A 25,253-nucleotide genomic window follows, 5' to 3' on the forward strand; every position below is an offset into this window, starting at 1 on the left:
ATCGTAGTCTCTAATGTGTATCCCCAAAAGGATGTAGGTAATTCTGAGTGAATGAGAAGTGATCAAACCATATTCAATAGGGTCTGGTTCCTCCTCTCCGACACACCATTTAACTGTGGTGTAGAGGGAGGGGCTAATTGTGATACTATCCCATTTCCTTTAAGTAGTCCCTGAATTCGTCAGAGAGATACCACCTCGATCTGATCAAAGGGCTTTAATTTCTCTCCCTAACTGTTTCTCGACTTCTTGTCTGAACTCCTTGAACTTTTCAAAGGATTCAGACTTATGTCTCATTAGGTACATGTAACCATACCGAGAATAATCATCGGTTAATCCTAATCAGATTACAATGAAGGTGTTCACGCCCAAGGAGAAGACCAAATCTTGCTTCCACTGAAGATGACACAGTGTGTGGTGAAGCAGGATCAGTAAGATGGTTCTTCAGCAAGAACCAGGGTTCTTCAACAAGAATCGAACAAGGGCTGGTGAGCACGACTTCAGATTGTTTCTTCGGCCAAGAAACAATATCAAGAACCTTTCTTGATCAATTCCTCAAGAGGAGATCGTACTGGGTAGGGATGGCAAGAATAGGGGAGAAGTCTGCAGGTTGCTGTGTTGTGTAACTGAGGAATTTGCCCCCTTATTTATAGCCTTCTCAGGATCAGCCTCCTAATCTAATTAGGAGAGAGTTCCTTAATCCAAATCTAATATTTTGATCTGGACTCTTGAATGGATAAGACTTATCTTATCCTTCAACTAATCCTAATCAGATTACAAATCCTATCTTGTCTCCTTTTAATTAACTAGCTTAAGCCCAGTTCGAATTTGGCTTTAGGCCCATTAAGCTTATGTGCTCACTTACCCCTTAATCTGCTGCCCAGTTGGATCTCTTTGTATGGCGTGGGACCCAAACATTGATCTACACATCAGCCACATGGGTTCAACCCATCTTTGTTACAAGGCCTGTCCGAATTCACTGTAGGAGACAGTGAACCCCTGAGTCCATCACCATGGGCTCTTAATGGGTCCAACATTTACACTAAATGGTCCTTGGGTCCAGTCACCTTATGAAAACCCAAGGACTGTGGGCAGATGCAAGATTAGCTCATCAGGTATTACCCTCAATGGTCTTACACTTAACCTCTCAGCCCATAATGATCAAACACTGCCCAACAAGAGAGGACCTATCTCTCGACTGCGATGTACAGTGCTTCACTCTCTACTCACATGGATCCCGAGAATTAAAACCTTTTGCAAATATTTTGAAACCATAATATATATATGTATATCTCTATATAAATATATTTTGCAAAACAAATCTCAACGTTTGAAATCAATTGCCGGCAGTTTAGGTTTCCATCAGAGAGAGTGCATTCCCTGATCATTCACTTTGTCTGACAAAGGGGCTGATCCTGTCACTATGATCACCCACTCAGGTGAATTCTCGGACTGTCCCAACATACCCAGGTTTTGACCCCCTCTAAGGATCTCACTGATTGGCATATCAAAGACAGCCCAATCCGACACCTAGTGCAGTACCATAATCGAGTCTAGGGGTTAGGTGTAACATTCCAGTTTTGCCCATTTATCTCCAAGGTCCCGGGCAATACTGGAATTTGGTCCGGTTCAGGGTTTCAAGAAAACCCACACTACATGTACCTTAGGTCTCACCCTGGTGGCTGAGACAAGCCACCCCAACCAACTTGGCAGTACATCAGTGTCATCCTTGGCAGGATAAATCTCCCCAGATCTATCCAATGACTATGAAGATTCTAAACTAACACGAGTCTTATAAGTGTCTAGTTTAAGGGTGTTACACAAAAACACACCACAATGACATGAATCAATTATGTACTTTATTCATTTACAATAAATGTCAAAAGATACATCAATTTGATTGGAGCTAAGGGTATAACTGTTTAACAATGGGCTGGAAAAAATGGGGGTAACAGGGAATTGTTTCAGCAAGGGGGGGTTGTACTTGGTACTAAATATTACAAGGATGGTTAGCTGAGGCTGACCATCTCTCCACTCTTATGTACTTCAAACTTTACTGATTAATACAATTTTCATTGTTACTGATAAGAAAAGGGATTATTTATTATATATTTCCAGTTTTATACTTTTGTTTTCCTTGCCACAATATTACAAATATGGGATCTTCAAGTATGCTATGTATTGGTGGCTTCTCTAGTGAGAGCTAGCAGTTCAATTTCTAAATTTTCACATCTTTTGTTTGCAAGGTAGGGGATAGACATAATTTATCTCTGGAAAGGTCAGGGTGGAGTTAGGGACCTTGTGGTTTTGAATTTTGGTTCACCATTAGATTCAATGAATTTTCTGGTAGTTGGATGTTGTTAAGGAAATGGAGCAAATTGGATAACAAGGTTTTACCATAATTTCTGGTCGCTTGCAAGAAGTTGGTTGTAACTTTTATGGGTGGAGAGCATGCGCAAGAGCGTAGGAGGGCCTTCAGAAGGTTGGATAAGATCCAGGTTTTACTGGAGGTGGAATCTTCGTAGGGTTATGTAATTGGGGAAAAGGTTAGAAGGAATATACCCCATAAACCATGAACCTCCTTACTATTTTAGTAAGCATCTATCAGGGGTTGTAGCTTGAGGAGAGATAGGGAGGAAAAGGGGAGGATCATATCTTCCACAATCGGGGATTGTTAATGCAGAGTTTGTAGGGGTGTTGGTAAAGATTTGACTTCATGGGGTTTTGTTATGGATGATTTGGGATAACTTTTAGTTGTATTAGTGCTGTGTTTATTTGTTTGCATTATATTTTTTTTTTGATTATAAAAAAAGAAGATATATTAGAAAAGAAAAGCAAATACAACCTGAAGAGGTGCTGAGACAGCACCTCCACCCAAACTAAGGAGAGACAAGCACCCAAATCCCAATACAATAAGACCCCTGAAACATCTTACCACCCCAACCACCCCAGATTAGAATACAAAAAGAAGCAAAACTCATATCTAGAATCAATCTCTTGAGAGAACTGACTGAACCCGAGCACCGTCACAAAGCTGCCAAAGGAACCCCAGACCTCTCCCTTCACCTGTGACATTTCCAACATTTCCCCTCACTCTTCATCAACAAGATCTAAAGCCTCTCCTTCATCTTCCTCCCATTTCTCACTCCCTTCCCCAGTTACTTTCCTCTTGTTATTTTCCTGCCTTCTATTTTATTCAAAGTGTTTGATTGCCTTTCTCACCAATGCTTCTCCCCCTAAGAAGAAAAGGCCAAGAGATTTCCCCACAGCTATTTGTCTGTCTACTAGTTGATCAATGCCCACTTTTCCTTTCTCGGAGCTATTTATCTTGAAGATTCCTTCAGCTTTATTCCCCTCTATCTCCCTCTCCTCTTCTCTTCTTTCCTCTCCAGACTTATCCTGGACTTCAGTTTCCAAAGAATTTTTGACATTCCATTTCTCGCTGTATTCCCCCCTGAATCAGCTATCTTCTCCTTCACAACCTTCTTCCTGACATCTTTCTCTTCCTCCAAATTCCTTCCAGAGGACTTTATCATATTCATTTCTTCCCTCTCCCCTACAGATGCTTTATGGATTTGAAAATTTGAAAATCTGCCCTGAACCTTCCTGTCTGAGTCATCGTCTAAACAATTTGCATTTCCTCTGTCTTTCAAACAATTTGAAACTCTGGATTTAGCTTTAGTTCCTTTCCTCTTGTAGATTCTCTTGAATCTACAACAAGGATTGTCCCTGACCAAACCTTCCTTGAGACGATGAAAAACCTTAGTTACATGAACAAGCTGCCCATTGCTGGATCCTCTTAATCTTCTCAACTCCCCTGCATTGGGATTCTCAGAATTAGACAACTTCGAAATGTCTTCACTTCTCCCTCCTAAGTCCACCCCCAACTTTCCAACAAAGACTGAATAGTCGAACCTGCCTCACTAACCACGTCCTGGTTCAGATCCCTGCTGCTGGAATCGAAGGAGACAGTCTTATTCTCTGAGGCGATGAAACACATATCCTTTCTAGTACTTTCTTCCTTTACCGGAATTTTCTTCTATTTTGACTCTTTCCGACATTCCGTCACCAGACTCAACCCCATCTGATATTCTGCAAACATCTTTCTTGGTGTGAACGGTTAAGTCCTTGACAGTAGCTCTTTCTTGTGGACCGTATCCCATGGTACAGCTTGGGGAACTATCTTCTCTAAACATGCTTTAACCTTCTGACCATTAGAATGACTCATTTCTTCCAAGCTCACGAACTTCGTAATCACCCACTCCCAAGACTCCTTCCTCTTGCCATGGCCACCAAAGGTTCTTAAATTGTTACATTTAAAAGCTGTTACCTTTTTTCCCTCAAAACTATGGCTGTATCCTTCCTCATCATTCTACCTCCATTGACATGCTAGCCTCTTGAGAATTTCTTTTCCGGTCTCCCACGGCTTAGACGAGAGTTACGAACAGTCTTCAAAGGGGAACAAAATGGACCAGAACTATCGTCCATTAAACTCAACTCTTTAGAAGTCACGTGCAACTCAGCTCATTTTAAACCGAGCTTCGAGCCGAATTCAAACCCGATATATAGGCTCGTTTGCTAGTCGAGCCGAGCTCGAGCCCAATGAAGCCCGGCTCGTGAGGCTCGCGAGCCTAGTAAATAATTTTTATAATTTTTATTTTTCAAAAAAACTTGGCTTATTGTCGAGCTCAAGCCGAGTCGAGCTCGAACTTGCAAGCTATGAACTAAGCCGAGCTTGATCTCAAGTCTCTAGCTCAAATCGAGCTCGAGCTCGAGCCTGATACTATTCCTGCGAGCCGAGTTCGAATAGCCAAGTATTCGGCTTGGCTCGGCTCGAATCCACCCTTAGCCTTGACTTTTCTCCTTTTGGGCCAACTGACCTGTATGACCCAAATCGACAACCTGATGGATAAAACCCACCCTGCCCATCTATTCACAACACCGCCTCTCCATCTTTCTCATAATTGCTTCGGAGCAGGCGAGACTCGTTCATAGAATTTCATCGTTCCACGTTGGTTCCACTCCCTTGTTCTCAAGCTCCCTCCACTCCCTCTCCTCTTCTTCCACCTGGGAGCCGACTCGCCATGCCATCATTTTCCTCAGGCTCTCTGTCGATCCTCCAAAGCGATGCTTTAGTTTCTGGCACAATCCAAACCTTGTGCCAATGACCATCCACTTGCAACTCCACAACTCTAGGAATAGCTTCAGGGCGTACCTTTGTGATTCCAATTCTTGCAACGCGAAGATCCTGAATATCAAAATCAACCAAAGATCCTCCGATGGCATTCACAATACTCTCAAACACTCTTACCGCCCAGAGATTGAAAGGGAAGCCCAAGAGCTTCAGCGCTATCATTTCGACTGTGAGATTCATACTATTGCAGTTTGGAAACTATCGTTCCACTGAAACCAAGCCAACACAAGTTTCACCTGTCTGCAACTTGTCTATTTCTTCTTCAACCTCAACGATTGCCTTTTTACTGTCAAAAGGCCTGATAAACGAAGGGGCAAGTCACACAATGACCACTTTTAAACAGCTAAGATAAGGTCTTGTTAAGTCCTTAAGTTTGCTGGACTGGGAGCAGATTATTAAGATATTCCCAGTCACAGCTTAAAAAAAATAATAATAAAAACAAAAAAGGGCTTTCTTATAAGCCCAATCAGTCCTATTGGTGGGCTGAAACATTTTAATAAAGAAAGGGGCCTGCAGTCTAGTTTAGTGAACAACAGGCCCCAAGTTATATGGGCTTATTTGTAATGCAATAAGCATTTAATGGGCCTATAGTAGAGCCCATTTAATGGAACAACAGGCCCTAAAAGAATAAATCCATTTTAATTAATTTCTTGTGAGGTATCCCACTTATTTGTAAGGGGATGCCACTTGTTCTATTCTAACAAGAGGACTATTTTCCCTCCTTTAACCACTTGAAGTGGGGGGACACATGCCACCCTAGGGGAGAGAGTTATTTTCCCTCCTCTAACCACTTGAAGTGGGGTGACACATGTCACCCTAGGGGAGAGGGAGTTATTTTCCCTCCTCTAACCACTGTAAGTGGAGGGACACATGTCACCCTAGGAAGAAGGATTTATTTTCCCTCCTTTAACCACTTGAAGTGGGGGGACACATGTCACCCTAGGGGAGAGAGTTATTTTCCCTCCTCTAACCACTTTAATTGGGGGGACACATGTCACCCTAGGGGAGAGTTATTTTCCCTCCTCTAACCACTTTAAGTGGGGGGACACTTGTTTCCTTGGGAAGGAAGAGTTTTCTTTTTCCCTCTTTAACCCATTTTAAGTGGGGTGACACTTGGCACTCTAAGAAGAGAGGAGTGGGGAGTTACTTAACCACCTCCCTCCTCTATATAAACCCCTTTCCTACAAGGAGAAGGGGCTAATGCCTTTTTGTTGGCTATTATTATTTGTTTGCAGGATTTCTAGCACTAAAAAATAAGTGGGAAGAGAAAAGGGAAGAAGATTGGTGTGGAGAGCATAAAAGAAAAAGGAAGAAGAAGGTAGGGAATCTTGTTTTCTTCCTACACCTCTTCAATATGATACTCATTGTGCTTCTCACATGAGATGGAAGCCCATATTCTATCAATTCCTCTCACTCCTTCCTTTCTTCTTTTATTTTTCTTTTATTCCTTGTTTCATACTGAAATACATGTAAGCAGACAACCATCTACAGCCTTGTTCATGAAACTTGGCTGATTATGGTTCCTTACAACCTATTAACCTATGTGTGAGGGGGAAAACCATCTACAACTTTGTTCATGAAACTTGGCTGATTATGGTTCCTCACAGCATGATAATGCACATAACCACAATTTAAAGGCCATTTGTAGCCTTATTGATGAAACATGCTTTTTATGATACCTATTTACTTGTTATGCATACAGTGTTTGTTTCTTTATTCGCTGGATTTCTTTCAAACAAAGAGGGAATATATACCAGAATTTTCAAAGGAAAATTCTGTAGAAAAATGATACTTAGTTTAGTCTCTATTGATTGGTACTTCTGAATCAGAATCAAAAGGTTTTCTCTGCCCCTAGCAGAGATGTAATTAAGGGAACATCTACGTGATTTCCCGAATGGGGCTTACCCAAATAACAAAAAAACACAGTTACTAGTCTAATTGGGTGAATTATGTTATGTGAGAAATTATACTAAAAAAAAAAATTCAAGTAACAGGTCTACACAACATGAAGCAGGTATGCATATCTACACAACATATAGTTTTATATCACTGCTTGATCTTACAAACTTACTTAGGATTTTAAATACAAGTCATATTCCTTTGATACATGATGGTCTTATAAAACAAGAAAAGTAAGATAAAATAACCAAGGATTAGCACCTAGAGGAATCGGTAGGAAGCAACATATAAAAGCTTCTTGAAGGTATTGACAACATTAAGGGTATGTTTGGTTTGAAGGAAAAGGCAGGGAAAGGAAAGGGAAGGTAGGGAAACCTTTACAAGGTTTGTAAAGCTTTCCCTACCTTCCCTTTCCTTTCCCTACTTCTCCCTTCAAACCAAACATAGCCTAAAGAACTCTGGCATCCAGACCAAAGATGCTAAAGACAGATGTTTAGCTTTGTGGGACAAATTTGTTTAAAAATAATATTAAACTAGTGCTTTCTAAAATTAATCATAAAAGCAATGTTCTGAAAATCGTAATCGTATCGTAAATTGTAGAGAAAATTGAATCAAATCGTATCGTAAATCATAAGATTATTTCTATTTTTTACAAACTTGTCAAAAATTAATATAGATATATTAAAAGGCTAAAATAGGAAAGTGACTTTTACCCTATTTTTAATATATATCTACCATATATGTACTTAAAACAATATAACTTACCACTTATACAATAGAAGCCTAAGATGATATAATGAAGTTTGAATTTTTAATCAAACTAATCTACATACAATGGCTCTTTAACCTACATGATGGAAAATAAAGTCAATTTCTAGTCTTAAATAATGTACATAAATCATTTTCTAGTAAGGGCTTTAAAAAAATGTCTCCCTTGGCAAAACTAAATATAAACAAAAAAAAAAAAAATCAAAGTAGAGAACTAATTCTTAATTGAATTTATTTGAGTCAAAGTGAATTGTAGAAATCATAAGATTTATGAATCAAATTGTAGCATTCAAACAAAAATCGTTAGATTTTTGCAGAAAAGGATTCAAATCAAACCCTTGGGATTCATGATTCAAATCGTGAATCATATCGTAAATTGTAAGATTTTGACAAATAAAAGTACTACTAAAACTCAAACTCAAAAACTTGAATAACCAAAATGTAGAAAATTTTGCCACAGACTTGATGGTTGTGAATAAATTGGTCATAAATTATTTTATACTTGGATCATGTGATCTTGTGCTTGTTGGGTAGAACCTGACGACCATTTTAATGTAACCAAAAACAAGCCTAATTGGTAAAGTTTTGACACTTCAAATTTAGAAGAGTAGAGTGAATTTGAGACTGTTCTTTGTAATTTCAGGTTGAAGCTTAAGTAATTAATCTACAAGTTTGAATTTTAGATCCTTTCTATTCCACACCAGCCTGCCAATGAGTAATTTTCCCCTCGATTTATTCTACATATCTAATGTTTGTAGGTATTTTGGTTTCTGATAGTGTTATGTGATATTCATGCCTTTTTTTTCTTTTAACATTTAATTTGAAGACTTACCAAAAGAAGATGCTTATTTTTCATGGTGTATTCCATAATTTTGGCAATAAGAAGTTTTAATTTCTTCTAGAGTTTAATTATGTATTTTGATTTTCATTTGCAATTTTAATATCTGCAACTTCAATCATTATCATCACTTTCACTGAACAGGTCTTCCCCACAGCCAACCCTACTGTCTTGGAGCAGTTGAGTGAAGTAGATTGCATTGTCTATGCTATGGGTTCTCTTTTTACTTCCATCTGCCCTTCACTGGTAACATTCTAGACCTTATTTTCAATCATATGATGACAGTTGTTTAGTTATTTGAAGAACTTACTGATTATTTAAATGGGTAAAAGACTTAAACCTCCCTTGAAGTTTATGCTAAATACCAAGACCTCCCCTCTCTTTTCTAAATGGACTAAGAACTCCCTTGTGATATGACATCATCAGACATATACCTCCCTTCCCTTAGTTATTTGTTAAGATCCTGTTATATAAACTATTAAATTTTTTCAAGAAACCCAATATTGCCCCTCTTTTTGACAACTGCAAGACATAATCTATAGAAACAGTTTGGGAGGTTGAAGAAAGTAGCTGTATACATCCCATGAATTTCTTCTACCAAACTACAAGACGGAATCTATGGTGTGACTTCTCACACAAACAGCAACACTTACATAAAAAATCCTAGTAGCATTGTTCACATGAACAAGAAAACTGTAGGTAGGTTGAAGAACAGTTCATAATGAGAATCCCTAGAACTATCGGATGGAATCTTGTATCAAGACAGAGGACTATTGGTGCTAACCAAAGAACTACAGAATCAGCCTACCATCAGAAGGATTGTTGAGTCTTTCATCCTCTGTTCTTTTGACTTTTTTTACTCAATGTTATAGATTGAGAGTGCATATAGAGCATTGGAAGGAATTGAAAAACAAGTGATTCCTATCTATTTGAATGGCTTAATTAGAAGCTTTGTTTTAGTGTGGTTTTCATAGGATTAAGAAGTAGCTGTTACAAATATACTAGGATTTTCTATTTAGCAAAAGAATATCTAGGAATTTCCTTCCAGATGGATGTATAGTTATTATAAAATCTTGGTAGTTCGACCACATGGTATTTGGTTCTCAATCTACTAGTTCCTTGAATTGCCATGATTGATTCATTTAACATAAACAATGTGTTTCTGAGTGTTAACCATTCTCCGTATCATCTCTTACTACCCCTATGTTTACCCTACTAAAATGATATTCTCTATTATAATAAGAAACCTCATGATTTTAGCTCGTACTCCTTCAAGCAAAAAAAAAAAAAAGAAAAAAGAAAACGTGGTTATTTTGATACTCTGCTCCTAGGTTTAGCTTGATAACTGGATGGAATATCCAAGACTTTGGTTTGCTGCCATTTCAAGCTTTAAATCATTGGTTGAAAATGTGAGCTTTATTACTATTTCATTACAGGTTTGAAAAACAAAACCTTCAACATGTTTTTGGATGATTGTATCCAAAAACCCTTGCTCTTTACGAACCAAAAAGTCCTGTCATCATGCTTCCCGTTTCTGTTTTTTGGTCTTCCAAAACACTGAGGGCCTTTAATCTGCCCCAAATTTCTTGTTCATTTCAGGCCGAGGCTCCTGTAAGGCTGTAATCTACATCTTACAACAAGACATAACACTGATCATGAAAACTGTAGCTGTGGTTTTCTTTGAAAATTTGAAGAATAATGAGGGATAAAAATGTATTTTCATCAAATTTTTTTAAATATAGCAGCACCTCATTATGAGAGGGGAGGTTTAAATCCTATAAAAAATTAGAGGGGATGTGTTAGTATTTATGAGAAACCTCGGGGGGGGGGGGTGTTAAGTCTTTTACCCTATTTAAATTTGGTTGTTTTTCTGAGTATGTAATATGTGCCATGTTTTTGGTATTTCCATGTGTCTCTCATGGTCATAGATTCTGCAAGCATTTCCATAGAGGTACTAATGGTATACATAATATAAGGTCTACCTGTAACATCAAAGTTATTTATATTGTATATTAAGTGTGCCACCCAAACAAAGGGGACCTGGGTAAGCTAGAAGAATCTGTTCATTATGGATTTCTTTAGGCAGTTTTTTTTTTAATACAAATCCAACTTCATACTCTTTCCACAATTGCCAGCAACAGTGAGGAATAAGAGTACCTGTACTGAAAAGCTGATTTCCACCTTGAATTCTTACTTGTCAAGTCCTGTGCCTATGGTCAGTTGGTTGATTAGGGAATGAGGCACCTGTATGGCCAATTCCTCTCCCCAAATAATGTAATCTGGGATTTCTTGGCTCTCTTCCCCCTTTCATTTTTTTTCCCTTGCAGCAGTTACACTTGGAAGGCAAAGCTATTATGGGCTTGGACACATTTTCTTCAGTTAGTGATTGGCTGAGTATAGCCTTCCAAGAGAGAAAAGAGAGAAATTCTCTTACATCTGATCTGTTTACTTCATTTCCCTTTTCTGTAAACTGATGTCTAATGCACTTCCAAGCTGACTTGAGAGTCAATTTCCCATTATTAGACCTTCACACCATTCTATCTGGTTTTACCATTCTGGGTCTGCTGTGATACTTCTGTTAATAATTTTATTATCCATAAAAAAACACTCACAGTACCCTTTATTTTCCTTTTCTTTTTTCCTTTAATTATGTATAGATCATGTATAGGGAGGACAATTGTTCTATATTTTCTTCATGCTTGTCTTGTGTTCAATTTTGATATCAAGCCTTTAAACATTTAAGAAGAAATGCCTAAGTTCATTCAATTCTTGTTGGCAACATAGCATTATAGATAGTTACTCATTGTATCTTGGTCTCTTGTAAATAAAGAACTTAATAGGATGTAGGTTGCTCAGAGTTGTGACATATTCATTCTTTTTCCTATTCTAATTTATTTTGCAACACTTTTAGGTATTACTTGGGATTGGGGAGATCATTTCCTCAAGATCTTGTCTGAAGGTAATCTCTAATAAAGCAACTCAAGTCAACAAAGATTTATCCCATCTTTATGTGGTTGACTACATGAATGCTATACTGCCATTCCACTCTATTTATTGCCATGTAATCAATCTCCAATCAATCAATGAAGTAATTATCACTTTATAAAAAATTAATGATGTTATGGATGTATTACTTCAAGTTCTTTTGCTTGTTTATTTATATCATAAGTTTTCTTTTCCCTGACCAGCTGTGTCAGAGATTAAGTTCTATTACTAAGGGGGCATTTAGGACCATACTGAAGTAAAGCAGTACTTTTTAGTTTCTTTTTTTATCAATACAGTACTTTTTAGTTTCCATAGATTTCAACTCACATTTTGATCCTTTAAAATGGAATTGTGTCACACATCACCACAGTGATGATTAAAAGTTGAATAAGTTAATTTTCTGAAAACCATAAACTAGCCTTCTTTAAGGAAGGTTTTGTGTGATGGAATAACATCCTGAAACTTTTGCGCTTGCATAACATTCTGTGATGCACTAACTTAAGCACGTTCTATCAAAAGCAAATGAAATGTTTCCATGAGTGTATGGTTTTAATTGCCACCTATATTAACAAAATTCTTGAGAATTTTGAAAGATCTTTAATGAAGTTATCGTTTCCAATAAATTTGAATGGCTGACATGAGACATGGATTTGAGAGTTAGTTGGGCTAAAAGAACAGCTAATGGTTTTGCTGATGCCTTGGCAAAACTAATGGGTGGGAAGAAATCAATTGTTTTGGGCTCAGTTGTAATTTTGCATTATAATTTTGAGGAGAGTTAAGAGTTTTTAGCTCTCCTCCTTTGTAATTTGCTTGTTTTGATTTAATGAAATTTGGAAAAAGTTACTGTTTCCAATAAAAAAGTATTAGGACTTTATTAATTCTAGTGAAATCTATTGAGTTCTAACTTGAAACACAGTTATATTCCTAATTATATCAAAAAAGGAAAAAAATGATATCACTATAAATGCAGTGAGAGTGGTTATTGCTGTATTTACTGAACTGATTCAAACTCTAGGTACTCTTGTTGAATGGTTCACATGATCGAGAAACCAGTGGATTCTCTGCTTCATGCTTTGTAACTGCCATCACAGATGCTTTAAATAGAACATATGGAGATTCAAACAATTGTCTGAATAACCTTGTAAGTTAGTAGGTCAACTCCATAAAATTTTTTACATTTCAAATTAAATGGTTGTGTTGTTCTGCTTCCCACAAATCCTTACCAAGATTCCTTTATTCTCAGCCAAGTGATTACATCAATGCCCTGCTGGTGCCCAGGGATGGTCAAATTCCAGTAGATGTTCAGAATTTGGCTGCCCAAGGAATATTTCATGTGGTATTATACATATCTAATTTCTAATTATCTTCTATAGACATCTAGATTTAATAATGAAAAAAGTTCTATCAATTGCTGCTCCCCACCCCCCCCCCCAAAAAAAAAAAATAAAAGAAAAAGAACTTTTTTGCTCATATCTGGAATTTCTGTCAAGTTGAACCAAAACATCTTCTATCCATTTTTTTGGGTAGTAAAATACTGGGATGCTTTACTGTCTAAATATGGGCTTAGCAAGTGGGAGTTCATATTGAGCCCTAGGTTTTGCAGCAACTTAATGGATTGGGAGATTGATTCTTTGGCCTCATTGCTGATTCTATGACAGTGTCATCACCTGTCATGCAGCAGACTTGAGGGCATGGTTATGGGATCCTTGTAGGTTTCCTCAGTAAATTTAATTTTCAGGAAACTTGAGTCCTCAAAGGGGAGGTCCTTCCAAGATTGCTTTCACAGTGTGGATAACTGCTTTGGGTAGATAACATAAAAGACAAGTTGGTGAGAAGGGGATGACCACTTCAACAACTTCATGTATTGTTGCTTTCTAGAAGATGAGTCAGTGAATCACTTTTGCACAAGGTTCAAAGTATCAATATGCCCCTGTGTATTGGCAGAGGCGTATGTTACTTAAAACCACATGCCTTTGTTTTTTTTTTTATTTTTTTTTCAAAATTTGTTTTTTAGGCTTGTATTTAACTATATATTTTATTAAAAAGAATGGGGTTCCCAAAACACCTGTAAACAGGTGTATCGGACCCCAATGATATGATACGATACACCCGATACGAGGCATATCGTATCGAAATTTTGAACCTTGCTTCTGCATTGTCAGTTTTGTTCCTCTTCTGTTACTTAACAGGTTTTCAGGGTGATGTGGTGCCTCCCTTTCATGATTCTGAAGACATTCTTGTCCTGGGAAGTATAGACTTAGTAAGATAAAAAGGAACCAAACCACTTTTGCTATATGTTGGTGTATGTGGAATTGTGGAGTGAAAGGAAAAGGAGAATCTTTTATCCATAAGATGCCTAATAAGTGCTCTTATGCAGAAAATTGACAGTCTCAACTATTTTTGGTATTCCATTGTAGAAGAGTTTGGTGTGCCTGGATTTCATTCACTTTTTCAATCACTGGAATAGTATCATTTTTGATTTTCCTCAGCTAAATAGTTGCATATGCTGTGTATGTGGTTTCTCAACCCCTCTTATAGTTTAATATATTAACACAATCACGTTCATCAAAAATGAAGAAAGAAGTGAGAGGTAATTAAGGTTATGGGGGAATATCTTTCCTTCTCTATCATGTGATCACATCTTTTAACGTTTGTACCTTAAAAAATTGTTCAAGTTATGTTCCAAGAAGGCTGTGGGGATGGTGCTTTATGGCTTCTCATCCACAAGGAATTTGAGGAAGTATAGACTCATTTATATTTGGCTTGATTTTCTTTTTTGTTTGGATAGATGGTATTTTTTTTTTAATTTCTTATTAGGCCTGATTATCTGTTTTGCTTTTCCATTAAGGATTGAAAAGTGCCTCCCTTGTGTAACTTCTTGTTGCACATTTTACCCATTATACCTTTTCCAAAGTGTGTGTGTGTACATAAATATATTCCCCTAATATTTTTGCATCCATTAAGAAAATATCAGAATGTAGGTGAATTTGTGAGTATTGCCTATTTTTTGAACTATGCCTAGGATATGTTTTGCCTACGTGAGTTTTTGTCTAGGATACGGAATTGTAAAATACACTTCTTCAATGTAGGATTGATTATAAATCTTGTCTTCCATTTGATTTCCGTCGCTTTATACTTTAATCTTCAGATTACCTCTAGATCTAATCAGTATAATAGTATATTAAATATCACCACAATGTGGAAGTTCCAACAATATTAAACAATTGTTTGACTCCAATCTTGTCTTAAACTACATCACTGGTCATAGAGATTTATTATTATTTTTTTCCATTTGAATTGATTATGACAAAATCAAACATACTCTATTTGCGATTAATGAGATCTATTGGTGTGATCCCATTATTGCAGATCACTGTTGATTCCATTTATGATCCCAAAGTAGGGCCAACTTTTGATTCCAAGTCACTAATCAAGGCTCTCACAGATTTGATTGGTGAATACATGAGCATGCTTTAAGTACCATTTCTGGTATCTGGGAGAAAAGTGAAGAAGAAATATGAAGTGGTGTCTCTCTAACCATGCCTTTTCACAGGGTCAATTTGGCTTGATTCTTTACAAGGTGCAGTTTTAAAACATAGAGTTTCAATATAACTGTTGATGCTGTTTATTTTATTACACTAAATTTTGCTAGGGTTTGATTGCAATTAGCAAAAGATGAAATATATGATTCCTGTTCAGTTTTTAGGTGTCACTGCACAAGATTAGATGAAATATACGATTCCTGTTCAATTTTGCTAGGGTTTCATTGTATAATACTGCTTGTAAGTGCAATTGTTTGATTATCTACCCATTTGAGGTGATATGTAGGAGAAAATACAGTAATTTTATTTTGACTTGAATTCCATTGGTTGACTGCAACAATTTTCTCCATTAAATGCAGTTTTAGTGGATGCCTTAGCTAGAGGTGTTTCAATTTAGTAGCTTCAATCAAAAAGAAAAAAAAGGCCATTGTAGCTAGAATTCTTTGCAATATGATTATCCTTCAAGTCTCAACTCCATTAGAGATCAATCAATGATACCCTACCACCTCAAAAGCTCAAGGGGAGGGTTATTAGTGTATTCAGTGTATATGATATTTATGTTTCATATGCTGAGTCAGCAATCTGATTGTAGATTAGCACTGATAAAACAAATCTGATTACAACTTATAAAAAAACAAGATCTGATTACAGATAAGCTCAAGTGGGTTTTTCAGTACAACTTGTGCATTTCTCAATTCAGCTATTGGGTAGTAGATGTTAGTTATCAATTAACAGTTTGGTGAAATTAAATTACAAAAATGCATTCTCAAGGGAACGCATAAATACCCTCATGAAATGAATTTCTATGGACACTTTTTGTCTTTTCATTAGAGGGTGTTTTCCTAGTAAGAATTTTTGGATGTCTCCCACATAGTATGCTGAGTAATTACCTTATGTGTAAATCTAAAAATATGAGAAACTTTGTATATCGATGAAAGGTAAAAGCTCCTGTTGAAAGTTGCTACAAGGACTATGCATATTTAGATATGTTAAATGGATATAAAATGTAAGTTTTGCATAATACTTTTAACTTTCATACTTTCAATATGTTAATGTTTTTTGGTTGGTAACCATCCAAAGCATTTTAGTGATTATGGAAAAGGAATGGTATGTAGAAGAGTTTGTGACTTTATTTCCCAACCCCACACATTTTGCTTAAAGTTTTTGTCAATATTTATTCTTAAATAGTTCTTAATGCTGAAAACTTTAATAATTGAATTAATGGGGTTGTGTTAAAATGTGATTATTATTGCATTCATAGTTTTGAAGGTGCCAAGGTGAGGCTAGGCGATAGGGGAGCATCTTGTCGTCTAGTCACCCAAGCGTATATCCTAGGGTAGTTTCCTAGGTTCCATAACCACATTTCCTTAATAATTATCCATAATTTTCATAAGAAAAGTATAACCTTCATGTTAAAGTATAGAAAATCAACACATTCATAAGAAAAAGAAAGAAAAGAAAATTCAAATCAATATGGGGGCTGAACCCCTATTTTGTTATAGGAAAAGAATAAGAAAATACAGCATTTAGCAATGTTTTGTTGATTAAACCCTAACAAATAAGAAAATAATAAAAGGAAATTAGTATATAAACATACAAACTAAATATTTTAGTTTAATAATGTTTATTTTATAATTATAATCTCAAAAATTAAGAATATAAAAGTATTTTATTACACAATGTACAAAACTACTTGGCGATTAGGCGAGGTGAGCCTCCAAGAGCGCCTTGTCGCCTAGGTGTTGCCTTGACAACTACGATTGCATTTTAGATATTATGCTGGATATGTAGTAGCAAGATTCTTGTGCCTTTGATGAGTTTGGCCCCTACGATCAATATGAGACTGTTTTACCATTAAGTGACATTATAATAGATGGCATGAAGGAGAAAGACAACATAAAATCATTGAACTAATAAAGAAAATAAAAGAAAATGAAGACACATGGAAGAACAGCAAAGAAAAAGGGGATGAAAAGTGGAAAGAAACGATCTAAAACAAGGCACAATTATAGCAGTATCTTTTTGCCTACCCATGTGTAATGATGAGTGAAGAGAAAACCTGATTAACTGAGGGGTGAGGGCTTTGCCTAGTAAAATAGAATGCTACTATGTATAGGAAAATGGGGGTGGGGGGAGACTGGTAAATATAACTACATAATGCCAACATTTCCTTTCATGATTGAACTCCTAGTCATTCAATTACATTGAAACCATAATCATGGAAATTTCTCCATCAATGTTTTCTTTCGTCCATTGGGCTGAAATATTTAGGAACATGAAAAGAAATGGGAGATAAGGAACATTTGGAATTTACAAATAGATTCATCTTCAAGGTTTGAATTTGAGCCACCTACAAGTGAGACCTGTTTCTCATTTGTTGTTTTGGCACTAAACGAGGGAGAAAATGGACCTCAACACTTTCATCACTCAACATAGAGCTCCTTTTGTGGCACTCAAAAGTTTGTTGAACTCTATATCAAACATGGAATATAGGATGGAAGATGGAGTCAAATGAAACACATTCATTCGTGTCTCTGCCACATGGCATATTATGATTAAGCAATGTGCTTTAGGGATGGTGTGCTAGGGTAGAATCATTAATCTAATATAGATTGCTTAAGTTATGTTTTGGTCATTTTACAAATCGATTAATAAATGCCTAGTGTTCCTTAAAATAAATTTGAAGTAGCTATTTGTGTATTAATTGTACCTTGTTTCTAGTCAGTCCCATAGTGAAATAAGTATTCCCTGTGTATGTGTGTTACTTGCATGCTTCTTGTCATTGGTTAGAATTTGATTGAAGTGCCAAGAGTCTGAAGGTTGTGACTTGTGGCAATATACATCGGTATGCAGATTCTTAAGCTTAATGTTAGGCTTCTTAGTTTTTATATTTTCAAGATACTTAAGTTATGTTTTGATAATCAACTGGTACAATTAGGTAGTTTTTTTTCAAGGTAAAACAAGCAATTATCTCATGAGTTGTAGCGCCATTTATTATGTGCTTGCTATGTGAGCTCTGTTTATGGTTAAACACCTGATTGAGGAATACACTCTTGGTGCCAGTAAGGTAAATTAAGTAGCTTGTGAGCTGATGGCTTATCATACTGGAAATATAGATTCATACTTGAAAATTTGAACCTGAATTTTAGATGCTCTTCTTGCAAAGATAAATTTAATTTGATGATTGCACTTATGCATTAATTGTGGAGTGTAAAATATACCAAATAAGATTGACATGTTTATCTGCTGTCTGCCAATTTTCTTCATGTGTGCTAGATGTGATGAAATATGAGCATGGGTGGCACAACTTTATGGGAAGATTTCAGTGCAAGAAAGGCTGTGTGTCTCGTATCTTTCCAAGCAGTGATCCTGAAACGACATACCTATGAGTTGTGAGTGTCAATATCAATCAAACAGAATAGGCTCAAGATAACCTGTTTTCTTATCTCCTATCTTATTATTACATTGCCCTATATTCAAATAAGAAAGTGTTATATCTATTCTTTTATATAAGCCTGGAGTCTGCACACACTTGTTTTAGGTTATCCTGTGATATGAAATCATCTCAGAGAAAAGTTCCTTCAAAGGGAAAATTAGTGATGAAAAAAATAAAAAGTTATTCCCACTTTGTGCTGCGTTTGTTTTCTCATCACTGGAAAATAGTAAGAAGATTTTTCAATGTAAAATTTCGGTTATATTTCTTCCTCTTTTAGTCTTTTACGATCAAAACCACCTTCTTTTTACCCCGTTTACATGGAAAGTTGGAAACAAAGGCAGACTTAGGCAGCATTTAGCTCTCTGGAACTGGTGATGGTGATTTTTTTAAACAAAATTCCTATACATATTCTAAGATAAGAGGTCCTCACAAATTATGACTACAATGAATTTTAGAAATGGCCATGACACCCTCCATCAATGTTAGGCTTTTATGAGCAGAGTATTTTCTTACCATTTTAAAGAATCTTACTTGGCTCCTTTTTTATAATCTAAAGAATCAGACTTGTCACCACCATTCCCAATCAAACCTAGCTTTGTCCATAAACTGTATATCTTCGTATCCATATGGAGATGAAGCTACGAATAAGCTATAGCTGCTATGCTAAACGCGGCCTTGGTGGGAAAAATTGTGACGTTATTACTACACAAACTGCAGCCGAAGATAATAGCATAAAGGTGGCCATGTTGAACTCGGGTCTGAAGGCTAATTCCAGTGACCGGACAAGAAGCGAAGGGAGCAGTCATGTCCAAGTGAAAGCCAGTAGGCTATACAAGCTATTCTCACTTGACAGGGATCATCTGAGAGTGAAAAGAAATGTGATAAAAGCCTGGCAGCTGCAAACCAAACGGACCTTTAAAATTCTCCATCACATGGTTTAATGGCAAAATCGTGAGAAAGCAGATCGAGCAACAATGGGTGGGGAGGGGGTCCATGTATCCCATAGACCAAAGGGATGCACCGATTAGCTAGGAGGACCTCCGACCTCCGGTTCAAGCAGGGTAAAGCTGCACTGCAAATGGTATCCATTTGTCCGAATTTGAATTCAAATCAGATATGGTTCAGCTGAATTGAGTTGGGCCTGTTTATAATTGGATTGAGTATATGAAGGGAGGAGCGTTACATGAGCTTTTTAGGAGTTGAGCAAACAAGCCCTGGATGCTTCTGATTTCATCCTAAATTAGGTTAAAATCGTTAGGTTAGACTCTTAGTCACTATGATTGATGGGGCGTATTTAGGCTCCACAGTTCACACTCCACACAAGGAGTCCGCGTTCTGTGAACCCGTGGGTTCACTGGACGCGTGAACCCGCCAATGAGAGACGACGTGGTGCAAAAACAGGCTAACGTTAACAGGCAGATGATTGTTAATTGGAGTGTGCGGTTGAACTGGCACAAAATGACAAAATCTAAGTTAAAATCCCTGTCTCAGTTCGAAACTTGGAACTTCGAACCTTGCCTCCATCGGCACATTGCATAAGGGTGCTATCCCATATTCGCTATTGATCCAAAAAAGTATCCTATGTTGTTCATCTAGAGTTGAGCAGTGCAATCAGGAAATCACATTTAAGTCGGCAGTTACACAGACAATCCAGGAAATCAACAGACTGATATCAGTTTATCCTCCTCATAGTTTCTGTATTAGATCATAAAAATTCAAGTAACCTTAACATTGAATCTGTAACAACATCAATAGTTTTCCAGTAATTTCTAGTAAATATCTAGAGTCGAATGCCTTCTCAGAGAGTGGTCTCTAAATTTTTTCCTCTTCGTTTTGATAATAAATTGATTCCAAGAACCAATAGGAACTCCTTTATATTAGAAACTTTAGCAAGTCCAGAACCTGCGTATAGTTTTTACTGTATTTTAGTTGAATTTAAGCACTGCGTATAGTTTCACATGGCCGCTGGTGTAAGCTGAGGTTCAGGTCACCTTCGATCTGTTCAAAACAGAAAACTAGGAACACCTTTGGAAGAGGAAGAAAAAGAGGAGTATGTTCAACCGCACACTCCGATTAACGGCCACCTGTCCGTTAATGTTAACCTGTTTTTCAGAGACGACGTGATCGTCTCTCATTGGCGGGTTCACGCGTCTAGTGAACCCACGGGTTCACAGAACACGGACTCCCACACATGGAACTAGAATGGAGATTGGAGGCTTCAGTTCCTGTGTATGAATATAAAAAGATTCCAATGGGATGGTTTGCGATTTGCGTACATGATCTCTGCAATCATAAATCAATGAGGGCATCGCCAAAAAAAAAAAATCAATGAGGGCATCACACTAATTTCATTAAATCCGTTCAAAGCTAGATTACTGTTTTGTTACCGAGGATTCAGAAGCAAAAGTTGCTGTAGACAAAAGAGCAGTAGACTGTGTAGACCCAGATTACGGCTCAAACCATATACACCCTTCTCGCCACCCTGATCAACAGTTCTCTTGCAGACATTATTTTTTTTGCAACTATATATATGCTGATGATAAATAAAGCTTAGCAAGTATGCTTGATTGAGCACTTGACTTCCTAAATCTCTTAGGCCCCGTTTGGTTTGTGGGAATAGGGATTTGGAATTGGAGTCAGGATGGACTATTTTGATTCCAACTGTTTGGTATTTTAGTTAAATGGAATCCGAGTTCTATTATCATTCCTACTGAAATGACATTCCCCCATTTAAGAAAATAACCATTCCCTACTTCTCTTTTGGAAGTAAATCCCATTCCTACTGATTCCAATTTCTATTTTCATTTGTGTCTGAACCAGACTATGAAAATAGACTATTCCAATTCCAATTCGGTTCTGATTCCGGCTGTGAATCAGACGGACCCTTAGTCCATAAGATTTACGCAAATGCGCCCGAGAAACAATTATGGCTTCCGCTCGCCAATGGCAATGTATCTGTGAGGCCATATTCATCCTCGGTGTTTGGGCTCATCCAGCTGCCTCCCGCCTGCTCCAAGAGATACCCATGTCAATGTCCGTGTGGCATGATCATGAATAATGGATGCTTTGCTATGGCCGTATGTACAGCAATGCTATTGAGAAAGGAGAAGCGTTTCAAGATATTCAAAGGCAATGTCGAATTTATCGAGTCCTTCAACAGCATCGGCCATTCCTACGAATTAAGTCTCAACAAGTTTGCAGATTTAACTAACGAACAATTCACATCTTCTCGCAATGGGATACAAGAAATCCACCAAATCAAGGCCATCGGCTGCAAGATCATTCGCCTACAAAAACTTTGACTGACGTGCAATCTAGCATTGACTGGAGAAACTAAAGGAGCTGTTACCTCTGTTAAGGACCAAGGTGACTGTGATAAGTAACTAAATACTATTTTCTAGAGGTGTATCTGTTGTTTTTGGAAGCAGTGGAATGTTACCACTTACCAATTACCAAACTCCGTACCTGATATACTTTTCAGAGCAAGAACTAGACGATTGTGACAATAAAAATGAAGGACGTGAAGGTGGCTTCATGGACAACGCTTTCAGATTCATCTTACAGAATGAGGGTTTCACAACTGAAGCTAACTACCATTACAAGGGGGCTGATGACTACTGTCACACTGACAAGGAAGCAATCTCTATGGCCAAAATCAATGGTGTCTGTTGCCATTGATGCCGATGGGCAGGTTTTCCATTTCTACTCGAGCGGTGTCTTCACTGGAGAGTGTGGCACAGTCCCAAATCATGTTGTTAGTTTGTTACTGTAATTGGTTATGGGACAAGTGATGATGGGATCAAGTATTGGCTTATCAAGAATTCCTGGGGTCCTGACTGGGGTGAGAGTGGATTCATGAGAATGCAGCGAGATGTTGACTATAAAGAAGGTCATTGTGGTAATGCTACCAAACCCTCCCATCCAACTGCATAAAACATTAACAACCTATGGATGTTTGTCTTGAGCAACTCAGCCACTCCAGCTAGTTTTTGGTTAAGAAAGAACTGTACAGAATCAATCCTCTAGCAATGAAAAAAAATGCATGGCTATTGGCAACTAGTATTTGTAATGTAACTTTACAGTGTGAGGGTGATATAGATGGTAGTGATGCATGATTTAAAGTTTCAACTCACTCCATGAGCATCATTTTCTTTTTCATCTTTACTTTGACAGTTTAAGTAGGACTAAAGCCTGTTATGGAGATTGTCAAACAGGAAAAAGGTAATGAACCATCTCTAGGTTAGGCTTTCGTCAAATGACCCTCCAACCTATGAGATAACTGGGTCTCCTTTTACTTCCTACTCTATTTTGTTTCAAGCTGGATTCAAGATACCAGCCCTTTCCTTTGGTAAAGGCTTAAATTTTTGGGCAGTTTTATAGGAAAATAAAGGCCCAACAGATGATTTGGTCTTACCAGTTCCTTCTGGTTTAAGGCTAAAATCCAAACAGGCTGCAGCTCTAATGTCAAGTTCCATGTAAAAGATGAAGCATTGGACACAGTTAAGGCTGAAAGTTGAAGTTTTCGAAATGAACAGGGCACCAAGTTATAAATCACAAGAGAATAGCATGTAAAGGATTTATCACTTTCATTATGTCTCTTCCAGCTAGAAGACATGCTTACCATATCTCATTTCATAAGGTTGCTTGTTTACACAGGAAGCCTCTAATACATCCATAGATTTACCAGCTTTAAAGGGTGATAAGCATTATGCCCAGATATGGTTACAATCTCTTAGACAGATAATTAGTTTCATTATGGAACCAACAATTTAGAACAATCCACAAATGCTAAGCTAAATGAAGCTCCGTATATGGAAGACTGATTGTAGTGGTCAGTAAAACTGCTTCTGTTATCCATGTACATGATAGAACAAGACATCCAAGGACACAAATTATAAAAACATATAGCTGTTAACACTTAACAGTATCTAGAGGTGTGTAATTATTTAAGATGCAGCACATCATTTTTAAGAATCGTATATACTAGTAAATACTAGTAAGAAGATTGACTTTTTTGCTTGTTTTGGCAAAAGATCCTGAAAACAGTAAATACTAGTAAGAAGGAAAACATACACACACACACACACAATGAATGGGGATGTGAGAAAAAGTAAAATTGATTAGAGACAAAAAAATATCCCTTGATGGAATAACAATTACATTTGTCAGATAACAGTTTAACACTGAACCAAATTTTCACCAATGACTAGTGCAGATATATCCTATATACCTGCTGAAAGTAATTCATTTTTAATCATGATGGATCAAGCCCGCTTCCCACTATTTGGGTTAGACTTTGGGCAGAGAACCTTCCGTCCCTTGGCACGCCTACGCTTCAACACAGCTCTCCCACTAGTGGTTCTCATTCGCCTTCTGAAACCATGAGTCCTAGCCAGTGACTTTCTGGACCTGTTCCTCTTGGTCTGGCACAGAGCAGCCTTCCCTGCCCTCACCACTAGACCTCTACCGTTCTCTCTTCTCACCACATTGTTAAATCTCAAATCAACCCCCAATGACAGACCTGCAATCCATGAATAGGTGAAAACGAAAAGCACTATTTTGTGTTATACATCTCATTTTCCATTTTCCTTTATTTCAGTGGTGGATTACATATGCTAAGTTACATCATGTTCCTCAATGGTATCACATAGCCCAGATACATGAACAGCTACAGAGTAACATTACAGTCTAGTGAAGAGGGCAGAAAATTTAACAATGTGTGCAGGTAGATTTCTGCAAAATGCATGTAATGCAGCTCTTCTAATTGTAAGAACGGGATCCCACTCATTTGCTAATCTTTTTCAAAATTTACCTAGAGATCTTATTGGACCGGATAGCATTAAAATGTTACAGTCCCAAATTCTAATACAAAGCAATGATAATCCCTATTCCCTACTACAGTACTACGCTACGTAGCTACCCACCAAAGAAATCAAGTTTAATTAATAAAGAAGAACCCACGAATCGGAATCATTACATATGCAACTGCTGAGTTCTGAGCTCAATCTGGATAAATTGAAAGAAACCTAGTTCCCTTTACGCCCAAATATCGTAAAAGAAATTAAGAATCTAAAATTCTTATACAATACAATGAATCACTACTTCATTACCTACTAAAATAAGAAAAATTAGTTAAAAGAAAATAATTCATGATAGATAACCATTAGACATGACAAGTTGCAAGCTCAATCTGGCTTTTCCCTTTAAAAGGGGATTTAATCGATAGAGATTATAATGGGTTACCTGCGAATGAAGAAGGGAGAGAGAGTGAAGTTGAAGGAACGAAAGAGCAGTGAAGAAGGCCAGAAGTAGTTTTGGAGTTCACCAAGTTCAGAGATGCAAAGCTTCTCTTTGTGCCCGTAAGGAAAGTGAGAGAAGCTGAAGGACTGCAATTACTGATTCTCGCACTTGACAGAGATACTAACGATATCGAAGTCATTCTTCCTCCTTTGCTCACTGTCTCCTCAATTCCCTTGGTGTGTCCCTCCTTTGCTTATCGCCTTATCTAGATTTCTACAACAAAACGACTCTCTCTCTCTCTCTCTCTCTCTTTCTCTCTCTCTCTCTCTCTCTCTCTCCTTTCGTTTTGGGCCT

General features: G+C 37.3%; 3 protein-coding genes across 6 annotated transcripts in view; 2 read left to right on the top strand and 1 right to left on the bottom strand.

The window, feature by feature from the left end:
* The window catches only part of MEE18 (maternal effect embryo arrest 18), a 65,052-nt gene extending 46,124 nt beyond the window's left edge, over nt 1-18,928 (top strand). For 2 of the 4 annotated variants that reach the window (XM_088966461.1, XM_088966463.1), the window contains exons 9-14: nt 8,841-8,942; nt 11,608-11,655; nt 12,697-12,822; nt 12,925-13,017; nt 15,051-15,261; nt 18,500-18,928. In XM_088966461.1, coding sequence (XP_088822587.1) covers nt 8,841-8,942; nt 11,608-11,655; nt 12,697-12,822; nt 12,925-13,017; nt 15,051-15,158 — 477 coding nt within the window. In that variant the 3' untranslated portion in view covers nt 15,159-15,261; nt 18,500-18,928. The remainder of the gene's footprint in view (nt 1-8,840; nt 8,943-11,607; nt 11,656-12,696; nt 12,823-12,924; nt 13,018-15,050; nt 15,262-18,499) is intronic. The other 2 variants (XM_088966462.1, XM_088966464.1) reach the window with 2 other exon arrangements.
* A 357-nt stretch (nt 18,929-19,285) lies between these two features.
* LOC148873790 (senescence-specific cysteine protease SAG39-like) lies at nt 19,286-22,629 on the top strand. The gene is given in 4 exon segments (XM_088943594.1): nt 19,286-19,481; nt 21,480-21,922; nt 22,153-22,410; nt 22,413-22,629. Coding segments are annotated over 4 exon segments (1,077 nt in total). The 3' UTR covers nt 22,593-22,629.
* Nucleotides 22,630-23,760: 1,131 nt separating this feature from the next.
* On the bottom strand, nt 23,761-25,253 carry LOC148873791 (Ribosomal protein L34). The gene is made up of 2 exons (XM_088963726.1): nt 24,903-25,253; nt 23,761-24,180 (listed from the first exon to the last, which is right to left on the bottom strand). The coding sequence occupies exons 1-2, from the start codon at nt 25,096-25,098 to the stop codon at nt 23,924-23,926; spliced, it is 453 nt and encodes a 150-aa protein (XP_088819852.1). The 5' UTR covers nt 25,099-25,253; the 3' UTR covers nt 23,761-23,923.

Source organism: Nelumbo lutea, chromosome 1 (assembly GCF_056320005.1).
Source record: "Nelumbo lutea isolate HS-2025 chromosome 1, American lotus-T2T, whole genome shotgun sequence".
Taxonomy (NCBI): Eukaryota; Viridiplantae; Streptophyta; class Magnoliopsida; order Proteales; family Nelumbonaceae; genus Nelumbo; species Nelumbo lutea.

What these genes read in the sequence shown, in the direction of transcription:
- LOC148873791 (XM_088963726.1), bottom strand. Translation starts at nt 25,098, where the DNA reads ATGACTTCGATATCGTTAGTATCTCTGTCAAGTGCGAGAATCAGTAAT. An exon ending in TCTCCCTTCTTCATTCGCAG is followed by an intron (nt 24,181 to 24,902) that starts GTAACCCATTAT and finishes CATGGATTGCAG; the next exon opens with GTCTGTCATTGGGGGTTGAT.